Source organism: Mus pahari, chromosome 9 (genome assembly GCF_900095145.1).
Source record: "Mus pahari chromosome 9, PAHARI_EIJ_v1.1, whole genome shotgun sequence".
Classification (NCBI taxonomy): Eukaryota; Metazoa; Chordata; class Mammalia; order Rodentia; family Muridae; genus Mus; species Mus pahari.
In genome coordinates this window covers 82,190,711-82,212,475 of record NC_034598.1, presented here as the reverse complement: position 1 = coordinate 82,212,475, position 21,765 = coordinate 82,190,711, and the positions used below count along the sequence as shown (strand labels likewise).

The window sequence follows — 21,765 nt, the reverse complement described above, 5'->3', positions numbered from 1 at the left end:
CACACACACACACACACACACACACACAATGTAAATAAACATTTTTTTTAAAGAAAGTAAGAACACAGTCATACTTAAGCTAACATAGGTTGGACGTGTTATTTACCCAGTTTACACAATAATCCAGGAAGATACTAGCACAGCACAGCAATCATTTCTGCTGACATGTGAAGGTTCATAAGAGGCTATGAAGGATGATAAGGTACCCATCACCTCATGATGGAGTCAATATATTAGAAAAAGAGAGCAAATGCCGAGATAACCTGAAGGACGCCCTCATAGTGGAGTAGGAACCGTTAGTCATGAGCACGTGGTTCATGTCAACGCTCTGTCTGAAACTTAGCATAAACAGTAACCTTTTTTTGTTGTACGGTGGATTGAGTCTGGGACCTCGGGCGCACTAGGCAAGCTTTCTGCCACTGAGCCCCTAAACAATTATTTTTAACAATAAGAAACAATTGGCTATATGTGCAGGGAATTCAGCCATGTTAAAAAATATATCCATCAATCGAGCACATGGTCACATTTTATAAGTCAGGAGAGTTTTAGTGTTGCTAAGGATATATTGTTCAGATGGAAAATATCTTTAAGAAAGCACTTTTGTTGTTTGTTTGTTTGTTTGTTTTTCTAATTTGGAAGCTTAAGAAATAGAGATGTCAAACAGTAACTGTGCTTTCTTGGGGTGCAGGGCAGGCCCTTTTTCTGGCTATGGGGTGGCATCAGAGCTGCTGTCACTGTGCTCATTGCTCTCCTCTTTGGAGTGCCAGTTCCCCTCTCACACTTTCCCAATAAATAGCACACTACCACTGCTGTCCATTCCTCCATCAAGCCAAGATACTCAGCGCTGTAGGATCCTAAAACCACGTGGGGTTTCCTTTATGCTGAGCCAACTTCTGCAGCCATTTTTCTTCACTCGATGACAATGAGTACTGGATCCTCTCTTGTCTTTTAAAGGATGGTGTCCCCCATCTATGTCTATATGACTCACAGTGGGTGCTTTCGTCATCTCACCGGGGAAATTCAAATCCCTGGGTGAACTGGCCCAAGGTCACTCACTCCCCCCATCAGACTTCCTCACATCCCTCCCCATCTCCATCACTGCAGGGTTCTTGAGCTTTCAGCTCTCTGCTGTCTCTCTGTCCTGACCTATAAATGACATCTCCTCCTCCTGTCTCCTTTCCCTTACGTGCATTCCTATCTCAACACCCTCCTTGGTCTCTGTCCTTCCCTTTTAGCACGTTGTCTTCCTTCTCGACCTTTCTTAGTCTATACTAACAACTTCTTGGTACTCACCCCATCCCTCAGCTGCCCATAGCATACTTTCCCACAGTTTACAAACAACATTCCATGGCTACAAGTAAGTTGCTGGCTTTGGAGTAAAGCGAATTTGTACCTGACTCCTACAGCTACTTTGAGCCTGCTGCTTCCTTTTCCTGTGCCTGAATTTCCTCAGCAATAGAATGGGAGGGCCTGGGGAGAGAGCAAGAGTGTTGCTGTTCTTAAAGAAGACTGAAGCTTGCTTCCAGCAGCCCCATGCAGTGGCTCCTAAGCTACCTGTGATTTCAGCTCCATGGAATCTGATGTCTTTCTCTGTCCCCCAAGGAGCAACAGCATACACACACAACACACACACACACACACACACACACACACACACACACACACACACTAAAAAAACCATAAATTAAAATGAAATAAATAAATAAAATAAAATAAATAAAAATAATAATAAAATAAAATGAAATAAATAAAATAAAAATGCTGATCAACTTTATAAGATTCTCCTAATATGAAATGAGCTTTACCATTGCTCTACTGATGTGCAGAGACACCACAACCACAGCGACTTTTAAGACAGAAGCATTTAATTGGGGCTTGCTTTCAGCGTTTTAGTCAAGGCAGAAAACATAGTAGCAGACAGGCAGATGTGGTGCTGGAGAGAGCCCTGAGAGCTCTGTGTCTGCATTAGCAGGCATCAGGAAAAGAGGGAGAGACACTGGGTCTCGCGTGAGCATTTGAAATCCCAAAGCCTACACATAGCAATATACTTCCTCCAACAAGGCCACACCCACTCTAACAAGACCACACCTCCTAATCCCTGTGGAGTAATGCCACTCCCTAATGACCAAGCATTCAAATATAGAAGCCCATGGGGGCGATCCTTATTCAAACTGCATGCCAATATATTCAAAACCTTTAATAATATTTGCACACACTATGTTCTCAACAAATATAAGATAATGTTATTATTACTAGTGGTTTATTGGCATTCCATGAATATTATATGCATTATTGTCGGGAACTTATGCTAAGTCTAGTGAATATTCTGAACTGAAAGAAAAGTTCTTTACCTTGAACAGCCAATAAAAATTCTTTTGCAACCTCTCTATGTAATAAGTCTCATCTTTCCCAACCAAAATCTATGCCTGGGCATCGCATCCAGGTAGTGATTCTCTATGATTCTAGCCCACACAAACGTGCTATGTGCTCACAAACTGATCTGATCAATTCATGTGCATGCACGCACATATGTGTATAATTTAGAGCAGTTTCTTCATGTCATGGAGACAAATATGAACACATTAATTTAGCTGGCTGGAGGTGCTTCCACCTATACTGCCTTGAAGCTAGATGTTCTATACACGGATGTCCTGCATACAGCTGACAGTCAATTACTAGTGATGGACGGGGAGCTGTATAAAAGGGCCTCGTCCTCCCCTGGGCGGTTAGTCATAGCAAGACAAAGGAAATAATTTTAGCATCATATTTGAGTCCTACCTGACAGCTTAGAAACTAATAATTCAAGGCTACTTGGGCAATTAAAGAGATATTTTTTGTTGTTTTTGTGTGACATGAAATCAAACCTAGTTGTCACTGATATTCTAAAATTGTCACCAAGAAGGTCTGCATGGTCTTTGTCCCCTTGCTCTTCTAAGTTTATTTGTGACAGCCTTTGTACAGCAGGCATTTATTTTAATTAAGGTAAAGGTGAGACAAGCCAAGGTAATTTGTAGTAGGCGCGATCTTGCATAACAAGATCTCATATCAGTGACAAAAAATGTCTCAAAGAGCCAGGCATAATGGTCTAAACCTTTAATCCTAGTACCAAGGAGGTAGGGTCAGGTGGTTCTCTGTGAGTTTGAGGCCACCCTGGTCTACAAAGGCTAGTCAAGGCTGTACAGTGCGATGATGTCTCAAAAAAAAAAAAAAAAAAATCTGTGAACACCACCTATCACTTTGCTTATCCAAGATTTTACTCACTGGGGTAAGCTCACAAATTTGCACGTCCTGTTCTAGCACTGTTAGTTAAGCCTGCCTCAGCAGAGATCAAGTGTGAGATTCAAGACGTGATCTCTTAGATAGGTAGATCTTATGCCTCCTATACCACTATGATCCCATGGTCCCATCTTGCACGCTGGCCTAAGTGCTACAGGTTCAACAGTGATTTACATTAACGGGCAGAGAACATGGTTTCTCTCTTCTTTGAGTTTCGAGACCAAAAGACCACATTTAGATGCTAAAACTTTCATTGAAATTAGTTAACCAGGAGCTGAAGCATCCACATACAGTGAGGACAAGGATAATATCAGCTACGCTTAGATACCCCAGTTCTACGATAACATTCATTCATGGATATCCCAGTTCTGAGTATTTGCTTATATCAGGCCCTTCCATAGATATTTAATGATTACTGTTTTAATATTCACAAGGACAGGGGAAAGTTGGCATCATTACTTCATTTTATATATGTAGCCCTGCATCATGCCACTGTTAACACGTGAGACGAGGATTTCAACCTGGATCCGCCAGAAAACAGAACCCACAGACACTGTTCATTATGTATCTGAAACACCTTTTTTTGATCCATTACTGAACACTCATGCTGGTTAACTTTTCGTGTTACTTCTCATCATCAGCTTCATGAGGTCGAGAGATGCTGAGGAGATAAGTCAGGCACACTTCTGGGTGACCTGTGAAGGGGTTTCTGGAGATGACTAGCACCTGGGACAGTAAGCTACGAAGAAAGACCAAGTCTCACTGCAGAGAGCACCACTCCATTGGCTGAGTGTGCATGAAGAGAGGTGGAAGGATGAGGCCAGCCCGCAGGGGCAGGAGCCACTGTCCCCACATGGCTGTATTCAGATGTACCTCTGGACACCTGGCTCCAGCTTCTGTAGCCCTTCAGGATGCATGGGCTCTGGTGACTGCAGGGAACTCCCAGACCTGCAACCTCTGGCTGGGCTGTGTGATCTGAGAAGCTGCTGGGGTGGCTGGCTCTCTAGCATATAGCCAGCCACTGTGGACCATTAAGCTTCCAGTCGTGTCAGTCAGTAGAATGAATCCCTCCTAAATCATATGCACATATACATGCATGGGACTACACATGTGCATACCTAAACACTTCACATACACAAATGCACACATACATATATACATGCACACATGAACATACCAGATACATGCACATATATACACAAACACACATATTCATTCTCTTCTTCTAGAAAGCCCAATATACAAATATAATCTACCCAAATTAAATTTAAGCTTGGTTTTTATGCGGTCTACTTCAGTAGAGCTATATATTTACTTAATACAAAATAAGTTCTTTATTTTAAAATGAAAAAGGGACATATTGATAGCTGTTTTGTTTTTTAAAGGAAAACACAAACTGTATTCAGGAGTTCAAATCTAAAGGGAATTAAAACTTAAGTTAACAAATCACTTTGAGAATATGAATAGAGAACCTGCAGTGTTGCTGTCCCCAAAACTAAGGGTTGGATGAGAGGCATCGGAGAATCTGCCCCGTGGTTCTTCAGACATCACCCACCTCCTCAGGCCTGACCAACCCTAAGACACCATGACCTTATAACCCTGCCAGAGAAACCAGCAACGATCTCCTGGAAAGATCCAGAAAAGGAAATGTTTAGGCTTTGGAAGACATTCAGCTTCTCATCCTCTAGTGGCACAGCCCAACATCCATAGAGACCACAAGCAAAAAAGGAGCATGACTTTTCAATAAATCATTATTTTAAATTGTCAGCATAGATTTATTCACAGGTTACAGTTGGATGTTCCCTATTCTAATGTACGGATTTTTTTTTTCTTTTTTCTTTCTTTTTCTTTTTCTTTTTTTTACTTTTTTAGCAGTTAAAAAAAATCAAAATTATCTTTCTGCTTCTGAAAAATCAAAATTATCTTTCTGCTTTCCCCTACTAAAAGGAAGCTCTGTGAAGGAAGGGTCATATTGCTGGCACAGCTCCTACTCCAGTATTAATACAAGACTTCCTTACAGGCAGACAGTTCACCTTAAATAGTTGAGGACCAAGTACATAAGTGGCCATGACTTCACAAATGAATAGCAAAAGTTGCCAACAGACATCTGAAATACCTTTGGTCTTATTAGTAATATCTATGAAATAATGGCCTACGGTTTTTCACTTGTAAGGCGACCATCTGGAATAGTACGATGTGAAGCAGTGACTGCTAATGTTGATGGGAGGTTTGGCAAGCTGATTTGCCTCATCAGTGACTGACAGTAGAGAAAGCCAATGTCATTTCCAGAGGACCATTGGCATCACTATTGAAGTGGACATGAACATACTAACTCAAAGGCAGGCAATGGATTGAAGAGCTATTTTCCAGGGGAAGATATGCAGATGGCTGACGATACAGGAGAAAATGTTTGACACTGTTTAACATTGAAGAAATACACATTGAATAGGCGAATACCACTTCCCACCCCCAAGCATAGCCATGAGAAGGGATAAAGGGACAGTAACAGGTGTTGGTGAGATTGTTGAGAAGTTGGAACCCTGAGTATTATCTGCAGGTGCCTAAGGTTGTATGGCTGCTGGGAAAAAAGAGAATGGTTTGGGAGATCCTTCAGTAGTTAAATACAGAATTACCATGTGATTCAGTCATTCCACTCACTGAAGCCAGGAGCCAAACACACACACCCATATAATACAATAATCAGAAGGTGAGCACAATCAAATGCCTATTATCAGATGAATGGATAAAAACACTTGGTATACAGACCCGATGTAGATACAAAGGAAAAAATTGAAATACTGACATGCACTATACTGGGAATAACTTTAGAACGTTATGTTACTTTAAGTAAGCCACACACAAGGGGACAAGTATGACACAATTCCCATTTATATGACGTACCTGGAATAAGCAGACTGGGAAGCTGAAAGTGGAACAGAGGTCACTGGAAGTAGGGGGGGTTGGTAGGGAGTGGTGTGGAGTTAATTGTTCAGGAGTAGAGTTGTTGCATGAGGTGATGAAGCAGTTTGGGAGGTGGGTGCAGGTAATGTGTGCATGACGTTTGAACCTAACAGCTGTCCAGCCCATCAAATGACTAAAATTATATAGTATGTTTATTTTATATATATATACACATGTGTACACACACACACACACACACCTCAAGACTTGTCATAATAAGAATTTAACTATAATGAGGCTACTTTAAGGCATTGAATATGACGAAGGAGACTTTTCACATCCAAAAAAAAAAAAAAATTCCCCCATGGCATTGGTTAATGAAAGAGCAAGTTCACAATGTATGTAAAGTTGATTTCGTTTATGTAAAATTTCTATTGTGTATACATGGAGAAAATTCTAGATATCCTCCAAATGCTAATGGCTCTTAAAAAAAAAAAAAAAAAAAAAAAAAAGAATAGTGGCTATGAAGTGATTCTTTTTAAATTTGCTTTGTAATTTTCCACACCAGTTGAAGTTTTCTAGCAAAAAAAAACAAAAACAAAAACAAAAAACAAACAAACAAAAAACCCTTTTAACAAAGGAATATGCTATTATAAATTCACATGTAGAACTTCTGCACTCGAATTCAGGGAGTGTATTCTGCTGTACTTGCAGCTGGATACAAGCTGTGTCTCTGATTCCATAGCAAAAGGGAGGTGGTACACAGAGTCTCGGAGGGGAGGAGCATACCTTGGTCATTGGAGGTGAGGGCTCTTTGTCTTTGTCTTTGTCTTTGTCTTTGTCTTTGTCTTTGTCTTTGTCTTTGTCTTTGTCTTTGTCTTTGTCTTTGTCCTGGGAAAACAGAGCTTCTATTTCAGAGCAACATTCGAGAATCATGTTCTAGAAATGAGAAGAAAGCAACAGGGTGATTCCGATGTTTATCTGGAGAGTATTCCATATTAATTAACTATCTTTGTCTTATGTCACCTGACCCTTATTCCCAGGCTGTGAAAGAGGAAGTTGGAGGACTTTTTCTCCCCTCATCTAGGTTATTTGAAAGGATACAAAGTAGCCACAAAACGAGAGCTGAGCTTAATCAGGAATGTCTGCTGCTATAGTAGCGTTTTCTCTGGATATTGACTGTTAAGAGGCATATTCTACAGAGGAACGACCAGTCAATAATTTATACCAAAATAAGGTTTCCATTGAGAAGAAACCTTTGGGATGAAGAGATTCAGGTCACAGGGGCTGGGGGTAACAAGTTTAGATAGAAAAGAATGCATGGCCATGAGGAGCCAAAGGGAAAGGGTAATGATGGAAGTAAATGGAAAGAGCCATTAGCATGCAAATATCTGCTGAGGGCCTTTCATGGCCTGACTGTAGGGATACAGCTGTCTTCATGTGTGGACATCTGACCTCCCTACAGGCAGAGCTGACACAACCAGACCCTGGCCATGTGAGCTGTGAGGTGAGATGTTTTGCTGGAGAAGGCAGCTACTGGGTTAGTGATGGGAGCTGAGGAAGAGGAATACCCAGGGGTTAGAGAGTATCTGTGTCCCTTGTGGGTCTGAGTGCAGCTTTGGCTCTTGACTCCCAGCGCTGGTTTCCAAGAGACTTGCGGTACTCTATCTGGTCATCAGCTGCACCCAGGTTTACTGGGCACGAATCTCTGATGCCTGTCTCCTACTTTGCCCTCCATGCCCATTTTACTTGAGCAAGTGTTGATTTCCTTGTTGTGATGCTTTGTATATTCTTGGACCAGGGAGTGGCACCATCTGGAGGTGTGGCCTGGTTGGAATAGGTGTGTCACTGTGGGTGTGGGCTTAAGACTTTCACCCCAGTTGCCTGGAAGTCAGTCTTCCACTAGCAGCATTTGGATGAAGATGTAGAACTCTCAGCTCTGCCTGCACCATGCCTGCCTGGATACTGCCATGCTCCCACCTTGATGATAATGGACTGAACCTCTGAACCTGTAAGTCAGCCCCAATTAAATGTTCTTTTGTATAAGACTTGCTTTGGTCATGGTGTCTGTTCACAGCAGTAAAACCCTAACTAAGACACTTGTCTTATAACTAAAGGCATTAAGACTGAGAGTTTGGAAGATGAGACTGGGGAGCCTGGGGAGATGGCTCAGTGGTCAAGAGCACTGGCTATTCTTCCAGAGGACCTGGGTTCAATTCCTACAACCAACATGGATGTTCACCACTGTCTGACATTCCAGTGTTGGGGGACCCAACATCCTCATAGAGACACGTGCTGTGCACTAAAAACAAAATTTTAAAAAGACTTGAATAAAAGAAGAAAAAAGAAGAGAAAAAGGAAAGGAAGGAAGATGGGCTGTGTAGGTGGCTCAGTGGTTGGTGAAGTCCTTGTACTTCTAGAGGAGCTGGGTTCGATTCCCAGCATCCACATGGTGGCTCAGGACCACGTGAGACTCCAGTTCCAGAAGATTTGGCACCGATTTCTGATCTCCACAAGCACAGACATGCATGCCAGCAAAACACACACATTAAAAAAAAAATCTTTAAAAACGATGATTAGAACTAAACTATACCTGCTTCAAAATGTTGTCAGCATAGCCTTGAAGGAAGCATTAATTCATTTTGATAACAGTATCAATCATATGTACTGGCACACAAAATATTAAAATGATTAAAATACGTTAATTTTTAAATCATAACTGAGCAATTTAAAACCTTAAGATGAAAAGCAAATGAAGCCAGGCAGTGGTGGCGCACGCCTTTAATCCCATCACTTGGGAGGCAGAAGCAGGTGGATTTCTGAGTTCGAGGCCAGCCTGGTCTACAGAGTGAGTTCCAGGACAGCCAGAGCTATACAGATAAACCCTGTCTCAAACAAACAAACAAACAAACAAAAGCAAATCAAATGATAACAGACCTTAGAGTTCCCAGCCATGTAATATCTAAATTTGAATACATGCATCTACAAAGAAGTGATCCAATCAGAGCTTTAAAAAAGATTATGAAAACACTACAGCTAATTCTTAAATTTAATATATTCAAGATATTCTGCTGGACGCAGTGGGATATAAAGGTAAAGAAACAGACCCTAGCTAAATTTTACAAAGAAAAATAGATGCATGATAAAATCACAGGCAAATAGCATCGGCTTGAAGCACATGTGGTTATGGCATATGCTGAGATCCTAGGGGTGGGAGAGCAGTTCTTGCTGTAATGATAAGGAGAGCCTACTAGAAGAGAGCTCCTGTGACCTGTGCTCTGAAAGAGCAGAAGGCCAATTTACCAGTCTTGTACCACTGAGGTTCCTCCTCTCCCTAGCAACCATCAATTGCCTATATCTCTTGGGGGAGTGGTGGGGACTCATAAGCTCCACTCTGCTCTGTGATAGAATGTTGTGGGACCTGACTTGTACAGATCTTGTGCAGGTAGCCAGTGCTGTCTTGAGTTCATGGGTGTTAACAGCCCTGTCATGCTTAGAAGATGGCTCTTCACAGTGCTCCACCCTCTCATCCTCTAGCTCTTACCTTCTTCCTGCCCTCTTCCCTGATGCCCTTGGAGCCCTGAAAACAAGAGCCGGTACAGATGTCCCACTTAACCCTGCATCCTCATAGTTGCTTACCCTCAGGACCTCCATCACTTACCCCTCCCATGTCCATATAGGAGTCCTTAATGAACTATAGTAAGCCACAGACAAACGAAAGACTCCATGAAAGTAGGAGAGGACTTGGTGAGAAGAGTGAGTCCAATGGGAGCAGAAATGTGGTGAGGGAATGTGGGGGAGAGACAATGAAAGGACATAATACACATTATAGAACACAATTATACATATATAATTATATACAGTTACATTAAGATACAATGAAGAATACATTTAAAAAATAAAAACAAACAAGCAGAACAGAGAAGAATTTTAACTGATTGAGAATGGATCCAGGAGTGAGATGGGGCACCTGAGCTACAGGCTGTGGACATTCAAGGAGCACAGGGAGCTGATGTGGCCTTTTCTGTGGGAAGTATGGAAGTATGAGACATGAAAAATAAGCTTTCCATGACAAACAGCACACATAAAAGTCAGGAATCTGAGACCAAACCATGGGAAGTTAGTTACAAGGAGATGGAGGGAATATGGATACAGATGGCCTTAAAAATGTAATCCTGACCACTGTTGAAAGGTTCGCTGGCCTGGGAAGCAACAATAGGAAGAAGAACCAGCCAGGAGGCTGCCAGCACCACGTGAGCTTTATAAAGGTCAGCATCAAAGGCTAAGAGAGATGGAGGGAGGGCAGGAGGCCCAACATTGACCACTGTACCTGATGGCCCTCTAGGTTCTGGTCCACACTTCCACACAGAGGGAATCATGCCTTGCCACTCTCCTGCACTACTCTAGTCTATCACACACCTGTACTTCTCACTGGATTCTTGGCTTGTTAAAAGTATGCCTTCTCTCTATAAAAGATTTTGGTAACGGCCAGGATGGGTTACTGCTATGATTTCACCAAGAGCCATCAACTAAAATGGCTTTGTGTGTACCATTCACCATCGCAGTGACAGACGAAGAGAGCAGTGTTTCTGATAGATGCCTTCTACTGCCTGTCTCTACATTTATCAAACGGGAATTTAGCCTCAGTGAGGCCATGTTGCTCAGGCTGTAATATATACCACATGCACACACTGTGGAACTGGTTGACTTGAAACTGGAGCTCTGAACACCTCATGTTACCTTGTTGCCACAGACTTGGAGAAAGCACTCCCGAGGTGGTGGGAAGCTTGCTGCATTTGGTAGGTGTCACAGAGAGGTGAGGTGACCCTTAGTCAGGCTTTGCCCTTTTCCTTTCAGAGAAACACACATGAGTTCAGAGACAGACCTCTGAGCAACTCCAACACGCTAAAGCTAATTCTCATACTTAGTCCGAATCCTCGTCCTCTTTGACCTACAGTGAGATTTGAAATGCTTCCTAACTTGTTTTCTGGCCTTGAAATCCCTGCTTCCTCCTCTCTTGTCACCGTCACAATCATCAAATTGTTGGGAGAATGTCATTCAAGCAGGCACATCTTTCAATTCCTCCCAAACCCAGACTGACTTCCACACAGCCCATTCCTACAAAGTCCGTTCACCATTTCCTTAGTCACCATCCGTGGACTGCTCCTTACAGGTCACAGGGTGAAGTGGGAGTCAGAGATGAGCAAGATAACTTAGGGAGCTCTCTCTCTCTCTCTCTCTCTCTCTCTCTCTCTCTCTCTCTGTGTGTGTGTATATGTGTGTGTGTGTGTGTGTGTGTGTGTGTGTGTTGGGGGCGGGAGAAGAGAGGGACAATGGAGTCCTCCCACACTGCCTGGTGAGGTCAGAGTGAGGAGCTCTTATGTCTTCATGTCCACCTTGCCCTCCAGCTTCACCTACACATCTCCCCAGAGCACTGGTACATATGTATTACTGTGCCCTAAATGTTTACAAATAACAGTTTCTCAGAAATGGAGAATGCTAAAGCCAGACTGTGTGCATTTTCTTCTCCAGCCCTCCACGGCCATGGTGCTTCTATATTTGGGACCTTTAATATACTAATTTCCATCCATTTATACTGTTCAGGCCTTCCATAAATACCTGCTGAAGTAACCTTATGCATTTTTGCAAATATATAGTGAGCTTCTTACATCTACCTATTCTTTTCTCTCTTTTTTTATTTTTTTGTTTTGTTTTTATTTTTATTTTTATTTTTGGAGATAGGGTTTTTCTGTGTAGTCCTGGCTGTCCTGGAACTCACTCTGTAGACCAGGCTGGCCTCGAACTCAGAAATCCATCTGCCTCTGCCTCCTGAGTGCTGGGATTAAAGGTGTGCTGCCCTGCACATTACCTATTCCAAATAATCTGCTTACATCTTAAAGTCAGCATGGGAGACTATAGTTATATATATAGTCTCCCATGCTATATATATATATATATATATATATATATATAGTCTCCCATGCTATATATATATAGTCTCCCATGAGATATATATATATATAGTCTCCCATTATATATATATATATATATATATATATATATATATATATATATATATTGTTCCTTTGTTGGTTTGTTTTGCTGAGACAGAGGCTCATGCGCCCAGGCTAGCCTTAAATCCCTGTGTAGCAGAGGAGGATGACCTTTAACTTCTGATCCTCTTACCCTTACTTCCCAAGTGCTGGGAGTAGAGGCATGGACCCGGGAGCCCAATTTTAGGTTGTGGTGGAGAACGAACACAGGGCTTCATTCATGCCAGACAAGGGCTCTACTAACTGAGCTACCTGCTTAATCCTTCCCTATGCTGTAGTAGGCCAATTCTGCTTGCTGTAAATGGTGGAACAATAGAAATCAGTCATTCTGAGCCAGTGCTCCTGTTAAAAGGATTCAGAAGTGATCTGAACACCTGCCTTGTAGCCTCTCTAATCTGCCTTAAATTAACATCTGTGTTCCAAATTCCCTGGCTTATTGTAGACCTTAGGGACTTTGAAAGGGGGAACAATTAAAATAGAAATGAAAAAAAAGAAAAGAAAAGAAAGAAAAAGAAAATAGAAAGAACTGAGAAGAAACAGAGGAATAAACAAAATCAATACCATATGTAGTAACCAAAGGCACATGGTTTACATTCTTATAGGCAATCCCAACCAACAAGGCATAATATGTAATAGAAATATCACATTATAGATGTCAGGAGCTCCTGCTCAAAGCCAGCCCAGAATCAACTTCTTCAAGTGTCCTAGTCGGCTTCTAATTAGCTGCAAGTGTGAATCGCCATGACAACAAGTTTAGTTAATGAGATTTGATACAGACCAGAATGTAGTTTGTTTTTAAAGTGCTGCTTAGGATTGTGTAAGAAAGAAAAATATGTATTACCTCCATCTCTTATTAATAGGAATACTTTGAACAAATTCACTTGCCAATTCAGCTCCAAATAAACATAATTCCTTCTACTTGGTGATGTTCTTTCGTATACAGAGCCAGTGAGAACTGAAACATGCCTAAAACAAGCTTTAAAGCCAAGGATACGCTAAGTGGGGAAAGCAAATAAAAATGTACAGAGGATGTAAAGGTTCAGGAGGATTCGTTCTGCTGTGGTTGACCCCAATGCATGAAATCAGAACAGGAGAGCAAGTCACCGGCCTTCTCTAGGGAAAAACTCAGCCTCTGGATTCCTCTCCCCTCCCCCACAACCCTATTTATTCTTGACTTGTTTATGTTCACAGTCAACCTCTTGTCTCAGACATTTGTTTTCTTATGATGAATTTTTCCAGGGTCAACTCTGGAAAGGCTGGTTCTATCCAAACAGCCTATCTTTGTATGAAAGGATTATTTATTTTAGAGATGAAAATTGGTCCTAGATTAGCATTAGTCATCTGACCTAGGAAGTAAAGGGGAGTGGCAGAACACAGTCTAGAGTCCTCATTCACATGGTAGACATTTCCCACCTCAGACAATCAAAGGACAGGCATAGTATTCTAGACTATGTCTCAAAGATAGCACGCAGATAAGCTTGTGGCACCACTACAAAACATGATCTTGTGAGTCAAGGGGGCTGAGTCCTTCTTGAAAGTAGGAGTGAGAGGGTAAGGTGCTCTTTGTGAAAGAAATGTCTAATCTGGATATCTCTACAAAATCTCCCGAGTTTGAGATACTGGGAGCTCTTTGACCTATGGGAAGATTTACTGTCACACACGGCTTATCGGTAAGCATCATAATTCACATGGTCACATCTAAGGCCACTGAAAAGGGTACACAACTAGAGTTCTAAGATGTCTGCTCCTTATAAATCCTAGCAGAGAGTGCAGAGGGCTTAAATGCTGTCGAATGGCATTTTACAAAGGCTTTCTGGGCCTGCCTGATAGACTCTCTTACATATGGGCTGTTAACTTGCATAATGAGAGAAACCGAGACTGAAAATACCAACAAATATACTCTGAAAATCCGAGAAGTTACTAATTCTTAGGCATTCACATAGTAAAAGTGCGAGAAGAGGTAAACAGGAAAACAAAGAGCCGTGTAAGTATTATTCTTTAAGAATTAAAGAGGTTTTTAGTATTGGTAACTGGTTACATATTCACCTAGCCAAAAGACTTAAGAAAACAAAAGCCTGGGCGAAACTAAAGTTTCCTAGACTGAAAGCTTTTCAGAGAAGAATGGCGAGGAAGTAGCTCACAGTGCTACAGCCTGAGTCAGGTAAGCAGCCAGGGAAGGGCCAGAAGCAGACACAGCAGTTGGCTCTGAGAGTCGCCTGCTTTAAATGACTATGGACGTCCAGGAAGAAAATGGCACTGAGACAGGATGGATCAGTTTGAGCGCCTCGTCTACAAAGTGAGCTCCAGGTCAGCCAGGGCTATACAGAGAAACCCTGTCTCAAAAAACCAAAATAATAATAATAATAATAATAATAATAATAATAATAATAAAATAAATAAATAAATAAAATAAAAACAAAAAGAACTTCTGTGATAACATATGATGGGATCCTTCTTAAAACTGCAAGTTCATTTCTAGTCATTCAGTAATATACTTACTTCCAAGTCTGTATCAATTGGTTTTTCCTCAGGTTCTATTGTTTCTATTGTTTCATAGATATTTTCCTCTGAAGTAACTTCAGGAACCGATGGTAAGGATATCTCAGCTATTTGTGCAAGATTAGATAGTTTCTCGTGAACTGCAATGACGCTAAAAATAGCAAACACATACATATAAATATTCATATGTTTAATTTGAAAATTCCAGAGGGGTACTGGTTTTAGACTCAATAAGATTTATGAATTAAGCTTTTATTTAAGAGTTAGGTGTCTGAATTCCCCAAATTTCATCTACTCAATCATTCCTTCATTCCACAAACATGAGCAAAGAGACAGCAAAGAAACACACTCATAATGTTTATGTCTATTTATGTACTCAAGGTGGTATATGTTAAACATGGAAAGGGCATAATGTCAGAAGATACGTACTCAAATTATTCTGAATATGAAAATAAATATTTATATAGGCAAAGAAACCCCAGTCAATCAGCCAACAAGAGATTCACTCTTGTGTAGATCTTGATGGCATGTTATGGCTGTCCAGCTGACCCAAGGCAAAAACTCTAACAAATCAGAACTTGAAAAGACCAAGTTGTTTGCATACTTTAGAGGGGTGTGTGTGTGTGTGTGTGTGTGTGTGTTCTGCCATGTGTCTCTGTGCGTGTGACTGTGTGCATCTGTATGTCTGAGTGTGCATCTATGCCAGTGTATGTGTCTCTGTATGTGTTTGTATATCTATGTGTGTACATATGAATATGTGTGTCTGTGCCTGTGTTTATGTCTATGTGAATGTGCTTGTGTTTGTAACTTTGTGTGTTTGTGTGTGCATACTGGGTGTGTTCTGCTATGTGTCTTTGTGTATCTCTGTGTCTCTGTGTGCATGTGTGTGTCTGAGTGTGCATCTATGTCTGTATATGTATCTCTCTGTGTTTGTATCTACATGTTTATCTATGTCCATGTGTGTCTATGTCTTTATGTACATCTATGTGAGTGTGTGTGTGTGTGTGTGTGTGTGTGTGTGTGTGTTTGGAGGGCTGGTAGGGGCAGAAAGACTTGAAGAAAATTGAGAAAGATGAAAAACAAGAGCCAAAGTGGAGGCAGAGAAGGCAGTGGTAATGCTGCTGTAGAGGGACAATGCCAAGGACTAAACGTCGCTGAAGACCGGATGCTCTGAGGGCAGAAGGACCAGTGCAGTGGAGGTCAAAGGCTTGTACTTGGAAGAGGCTCCGCAAGAGCACCTGCATGGCCCTAAGTGACTCTACCCTGCAGGAACAGAATGAATATCCATGTGTCTACTCAAGGAAGGACATTAATATGCAAAATGAGATGATGATCCAAGAGCAGAGTGGCCAAAGAGTATGCATAGAAACTTTAATTCTCCAGTCTTCCAGAGTCTCTACCTGTGACATGGGGTACTATTTGATTCTCTCCTTGATACTATATGCATACATACTATACATGTATGCACACATACACACACACACACACACACACACACACACACACACACACTGGCAATGCGGAAATCAAATAGTAGTCCATGTCACATTTTATATACACACATATATATATTTTTCATGTTCAGTAAGCATCCTGTATTGCATTTTTCTGTTAAAAGGTAACAACTAAAACATGAAGATTGGTCATTAAGTTTGTTTGGGAAACTTGCCCAGTAAAAAAGTGGATACTATCCAGTTGTGCTGGGAGAGCTGTCTGTTGAGTTGCAGAGAGAGAAGAGTGGCAGGACTTGGTGAGTCCGAGTAGGCTCCTTCACAGGGAGGGAACCGACCAACATCCTGGTCCTTCCTTTATCCCTGGACCTTCCAGCAGGTCAGCTAGCATCTCCCAGTGAGACTCTTCTCTGCCAAGGCTGAACTAATAAAACCCACGACTTGTAATTCATAGACCATTTGTAAGGTGGGAACAATATAACTGCATATGTTTAACTATAAAACAGTACATAAAGGGAAGCGAACATCCTAAAACCCATTCTTCATTCTAAAACCTAGAGAAAACATTCTTGAGTCTTTTCAAAAGCCACATAGGGCTGAGGGGCATCTCTGCAGTAACATGATTGCCTGGCATGTTCAAAGCTGTGTACCCCATCCTTAGCACCTCAAATGGATGCTCAGCTTTCTCTTACAATACTTGGGGTTGTAAGAATAAACTAATCCTTGACAGTGGGCTTTAGGTTCGTCCTGATTATCCAGGGACTATAGTGCCTTCTTCAGAGTAAATGTCCAGAGTAAATAACTCTCTTAAGAGTGATCCAGGACCCAGAAAAGTCTGCTGAGCTTTGTTGTGAGGGCCTGACTCATCCCTAGGTTTTCTGCTGCCTTGCTTAGAAAGGACAGCATTAGGGATGCTGGTTGCCTACCTTGGACTCCGTCCTCCTGACTACTAATGCCTTGACCCTCCTCTCTCTCCTGCCAGCTGTTGCTCTGCTCAGCTTACTCTCTTCACCTCTCTGTCCCCAGGGTGTTAGAGGTTGAATGGATGCTGCTGTGGATTCAAATGCTAAGTACTGGCCCCCAAGATCTGGTTGCAGTCCAGAGGAACACACTGTCTGCTTATACTAAACTGCTCCTGCCAAGGTCCTCTGACTGGTTAAATCAAAGTGGCTGGCAGCCATCTACTGGGGAGAATAGAGGTAGGCAGGGCTTAGGGTCCCTGGAGATAGCAGGTAGGGACCACTGGGGGTGAGGGTGGGGCGTGGGGGTGGATAGAGAACCAGGAAATGGGCTAATAGAATCCAGCCCAGACAGAACTACTACTGACAAGTAACTTGGGCAGCACACCTGGGAAATAGCCAGTCTAGTGCAGAAAAATAATTTAGGGGTAATAACCCAGTAATTGTGTTAAAGCTGATTAAATAAACTGATAGGACTCTGTCTCAATTATTGGGGAGGGGGAGGCTGGCAGGGTCATAATAAGAATTAATAGATTGTTAAATATACAACAACACTAAGGTCAGTGTCCATTCCAGCTTTCACACCTTCTGCTTTGACCCCCATAGGCAAGTATTCTGTAGGCATAATCCTGCTTGGGTTACGTAGCTACCCAAGGCTCTACTCTTTCCTAATGCCTGGGCACTCTCTCCTACTCTGCCAAGGACTGGAGGACAGGACCCAGTTGGAAGCAGAAACACAGATGAAGATGAAAGATGATGACGTGGGGTTTAAAGGTGGGGAGGGTGGGCAGACAACTTGATTCCTGTCCCAAAGGTGTAATGTCTGCTTAGAATTAACCAGAAATTTTATTTGTGGATTCCTGAGAACATGTCCCCTCTGTGGCTTTAAGTAAAACCATTGAAAGGTGCCTTTCCATAAAAAAAAAAGAATTAAAAAAAATAAAAAATAAAAAAAACAAAAAACAAACAAACAAAAAAAACACAAAAAAAAGAAAAAAAAAAAAAAAAGAAAAACGAAAGGTGCCTTTCCCAAGGAGAACTTAAGAGGGAGGTACCAAAGAGAGGGGGAGTCCTCCCAGTTTTCTCTACCCCAGAATCTCTGACTTTGTCTTCAGTGAGTGACCAAGAGGTGACAGCCATCAGAACACAAAACTGTCCTGAGCCAGGAGAGAGAGGCCACTCACTGCGATGAGCTCAGGGACAAGGGCTTGTCCCTGACTGAGTCATTTACTGCTACCATAAGCACAGCGGTTTTTAAAGAATTCTATTTTTCAATTAAATGTAATTAAAATTTTAAGAGAAGCCTCTCATTGGTACCTCTCTACTCTGCAGGTTTTCTCTTTATGTTCATCATGTGGTTCTGAAAAATAAAAAAAAAAAATTAAGCACCTACAGTGTTTCAGGATTTACGAGGTACAAGTAAATTCAAATACCCTGATTTTCCTGCTTCTTATGCTTATGCTTAGCTTCCCCACTTTTCTTTTGCTTTAAAGGGAAAAGGGAGAGAAAAAAAAGGAAGACTATTGACTGAATAATTGGAGGTCTGCCGACTCTCGAGACAGGCTCCTGTTTTATTCTCTTTCATGAGAATGCCCAAATGTCCTGAGATCTGAAAAGCATGGAGCGAGAATGGGGCTCTCTGGGAGAAGCAGGGAGGNGGTAGGTCTCCATCCACACAGCTTTCACCAGATGCCCGGTGGGGCAGGGAGCAAGTTCCAGAGACACCTGTGCTGGCAGCGTCCCTGCTGCTGTTCATCNGCCATCTGGTTTGAGGCTAACNATCACCAGAGAGTCAGGCGAGGGGATGTTACCATTCCTCTTACAGGGGGAGAAGTGGAGGCAGAAAGAGCCCAGGGCAGTGAGCCATTGAGTTGAAGAACAACTAGCTAAGCTAAAACACTTCTTTTAAACCCCAAAACAAGGAACTTGGTAACAGGAGAGGAAAAACAGAAAATAAGCAAACAAAATTTAACAAGACAAAAAAATTAGAGATCTTTCCTGCTTGATGGAAAGAGAGGAGTAGGCCTGGCCAAAGCAGAGGGTTTTTAATTTGGAAAACAATATAAAATATGGTTGGGTGGAAGAAAGGAGACAAAGGAGGTGGTGGAATTTGGATTAATTTGCAAATATCATAGAGACCCCACCTACCCACAGGCACACACACAGACACACACACAAACACAGACACAGACACACACAGACACACACACACACCCATACACACACTTTTTAGCCTAAATTAATTGGATTGTTTGGGAGATAGTTTCTTGAGTTATTTCTAGATACTTATACTCTGTCCTGTACATAGCTCTGTGAGTTTTTCTTACTCTGTAGGCCATCTCTCCACTCCTGTGACTGTTCCCATCTCTCCACTCCTGTGACTATTCCCCTATCTCTCCACTCCTGTGACTGCTCCCCTATCTCTCCACTCCTGTGACTATTCTCGCTGCTATTCAGAAGGCCTTGAATGTCACACAATCTCACTTTCCAGCTTTTGATATTATTTCCGGAGCAACTGGAATCTTTTTCAAAAGACCCTTGCCTCTGCCTACACATGNAAATGTCACCAGTGGTTTTCTCTAGTGGTTTTCGAGTTGATCAAATTTGAATTTTTTTTCAACAGGATGAGAGATGTGGACCACGTTTCATTCTCCCTCAATCAAATATCCAGTTTTCCCAGTGCTAGTTGTTGAAGACTCTGCCGCTTCTGTATTACATGCTTTTGGCACCTCTGAACAAACTCGGGNGACTCTATATCATGGTTTGAACATGCTTGGCCTAGGGAGTGGCACTATTTGGAGGTGTGACCTTATTGGAGTAGGTGTGTCACTGTGGACATGGGCATTAAGACCCTCATCTTAGCTGTCTGAAAGCCAGTACTCTGCTAACATACTTCAGATGAAGATGTAGAACTCTCAGCTCCTCCTGCACCATGCCTGCCTGGATGCTGCCATGCTCCCTCCTTGATGATAATAGACTGAACCTCTGATCCTGTAAGCCAGCCCCAATTAAATGTTGTCTTTATAAGAGTTGCCTTGGACATGGTGTCTGTTCACAGCGGTAGAACCCTAACTAAGATGCTCTAGCTGCCTTGGTTGAATTCTGAGTCTTCTCTTCCATTCCACTGATCCACATGGCTGCTTGTGCCAGGACAGTGGTTCTATGGCATGACTTGAAGTCGGGTATTGTGATAACCTTTATCACTGGTCTTTTGCTAAAAGTGCTTATCAATTCCAGGGTTATTCTCCTCAAGTCTTTAGCATCTCCTTTGTACAACATCACATTGTTTGTAAATGGGGGTAATTTGACTGTTTTTCCCAATAGCATCCTCTCTTTTGTTGCTATAGTTCAGAGAACAGAGGACAGATTGAAGAGCAGAATCCACATCCTTGTCTTGTGGATTTTAGGAGAGATACGTCGAGTGGGTATTTATTTTCCCCATTTAGTAGAGTATTAGCTGTAAGTTTGTAGAATATGGCCTTTATGGTGTTGACACATTCCCTCCATCCCAAGCTTCTCTAAGGCTTTTATTATGAACGCATACTGGACAGAGAAATGACAGAGACCCAGAGACTTTGCCTGTGAGTCTGTAAACCTTGATTCACCAAAGGAGTTTCCCCAAGGAACGTGAGCAGTCAGGAGCAATGGGTGCCATGTCTGTGTAATGGGCATACACTAACTGAATGGGCCAGCGTTTGCTCCTTCCTTTCTTTCTTTTCAATAGATATAGAAGAGCCAGTTGCACACTATGGACTAATCAACCACATGATGGGGTTTCTCCTGTGTCCCTGAAACCTATCAGAAGGGGCCCCACTTAGTCTCATGGGCCTAGATACTCCCTAGAGTCCCCATTGAGCTGTCTTTCCTTGGAGTTAATTGCTCCCTAAAGCACCTCTTACTTCAAAGGATAATTTTGTCTCAGTATAGCCCTCTGGAACCCTTCAATCTGAGACCTTACAAAAAGTACGGTCCAACTGCTCTGACCCTAAGCCCTGAGCCCTTGCAGCTGCACTCACCTGTATTGGCAGCAAAGTCCTGCCCAGCTGAGGCTGAGACCTCCCCCATGGACTCCAAGTTCTCCTGCTCTGCCTTCTGGGAATTCTTTTCTTCCCTTACTACTACTTAGACTAACGCTTTCTCCACCTTCATCCCCAGTGGGCTCCCAGAGAATGGTGTTTCCTTGCCTCCTCAGTGGAATCCAGGAGGTGCCAACGCACAGGCTGTTACCAGTAGGAACTCTGATATCCAAAATCCTCAGGGGCTTCAGGTTATATGCATATAATAATAAAACCTAAAGAAACATAAAAGCACACAAAAACAGACATCAAAACCATAACTGAAAATTCCACCATTATTCCTTATAGAAAGAGCACCTTATTTGAACCACTTTTTCTGTAGACAAGAAATATTGTGTTTTGTTTTGTTTTTTTTCTTTCAATTCACTGTGAAGAGAAATACAAGATGTCCGAAGTGAATTTGGTCATGGCAACACATCCTTGGAATCCTGGAACATGAAATGCAGAAGCAAGATAATTAGGAGTTCCTAGTCAGCCTAGACGACAAGTGAGTTCTAGAGACAACATCCTTGCCTAGGCAAAAATGGACAAATACAATGCCATGAAAATA

At 42.1% G+C, this 21,765-nt stretch overlaps 1 protein-coding gene across 1 annotated transcript in view; it reads right to left on the bottom strand.

Moving 5' to 3' along the window:
- Cfap54 (cilia and flagella associated protein 54) overlaps positions 1-21,765 on the bottom strand; it is a 287,635-nt gene that overhangs the window by 16,741 nt on the left and 249,129 nt on the right. Inside the window, exons 65-67 of the mRNA XM_021205638.1 lie at positions 21,324-21,430; positions 14,730-14,880; positions 6,967-7,116 (exon numbers count right to left, since the gene is read on the bottom strand). Of these exons, the coding sequence (XP_021061297.1) occupies positions 6,967-7,116; positions 14,730-14,880; positions 21,324-21,430 (408 nt within the window). The remainder of the gene's footprint in view (positions 1-6,966; positions 7,117-14,729; positions 14,881-21,323; positions 21,431-21,765) is intronic.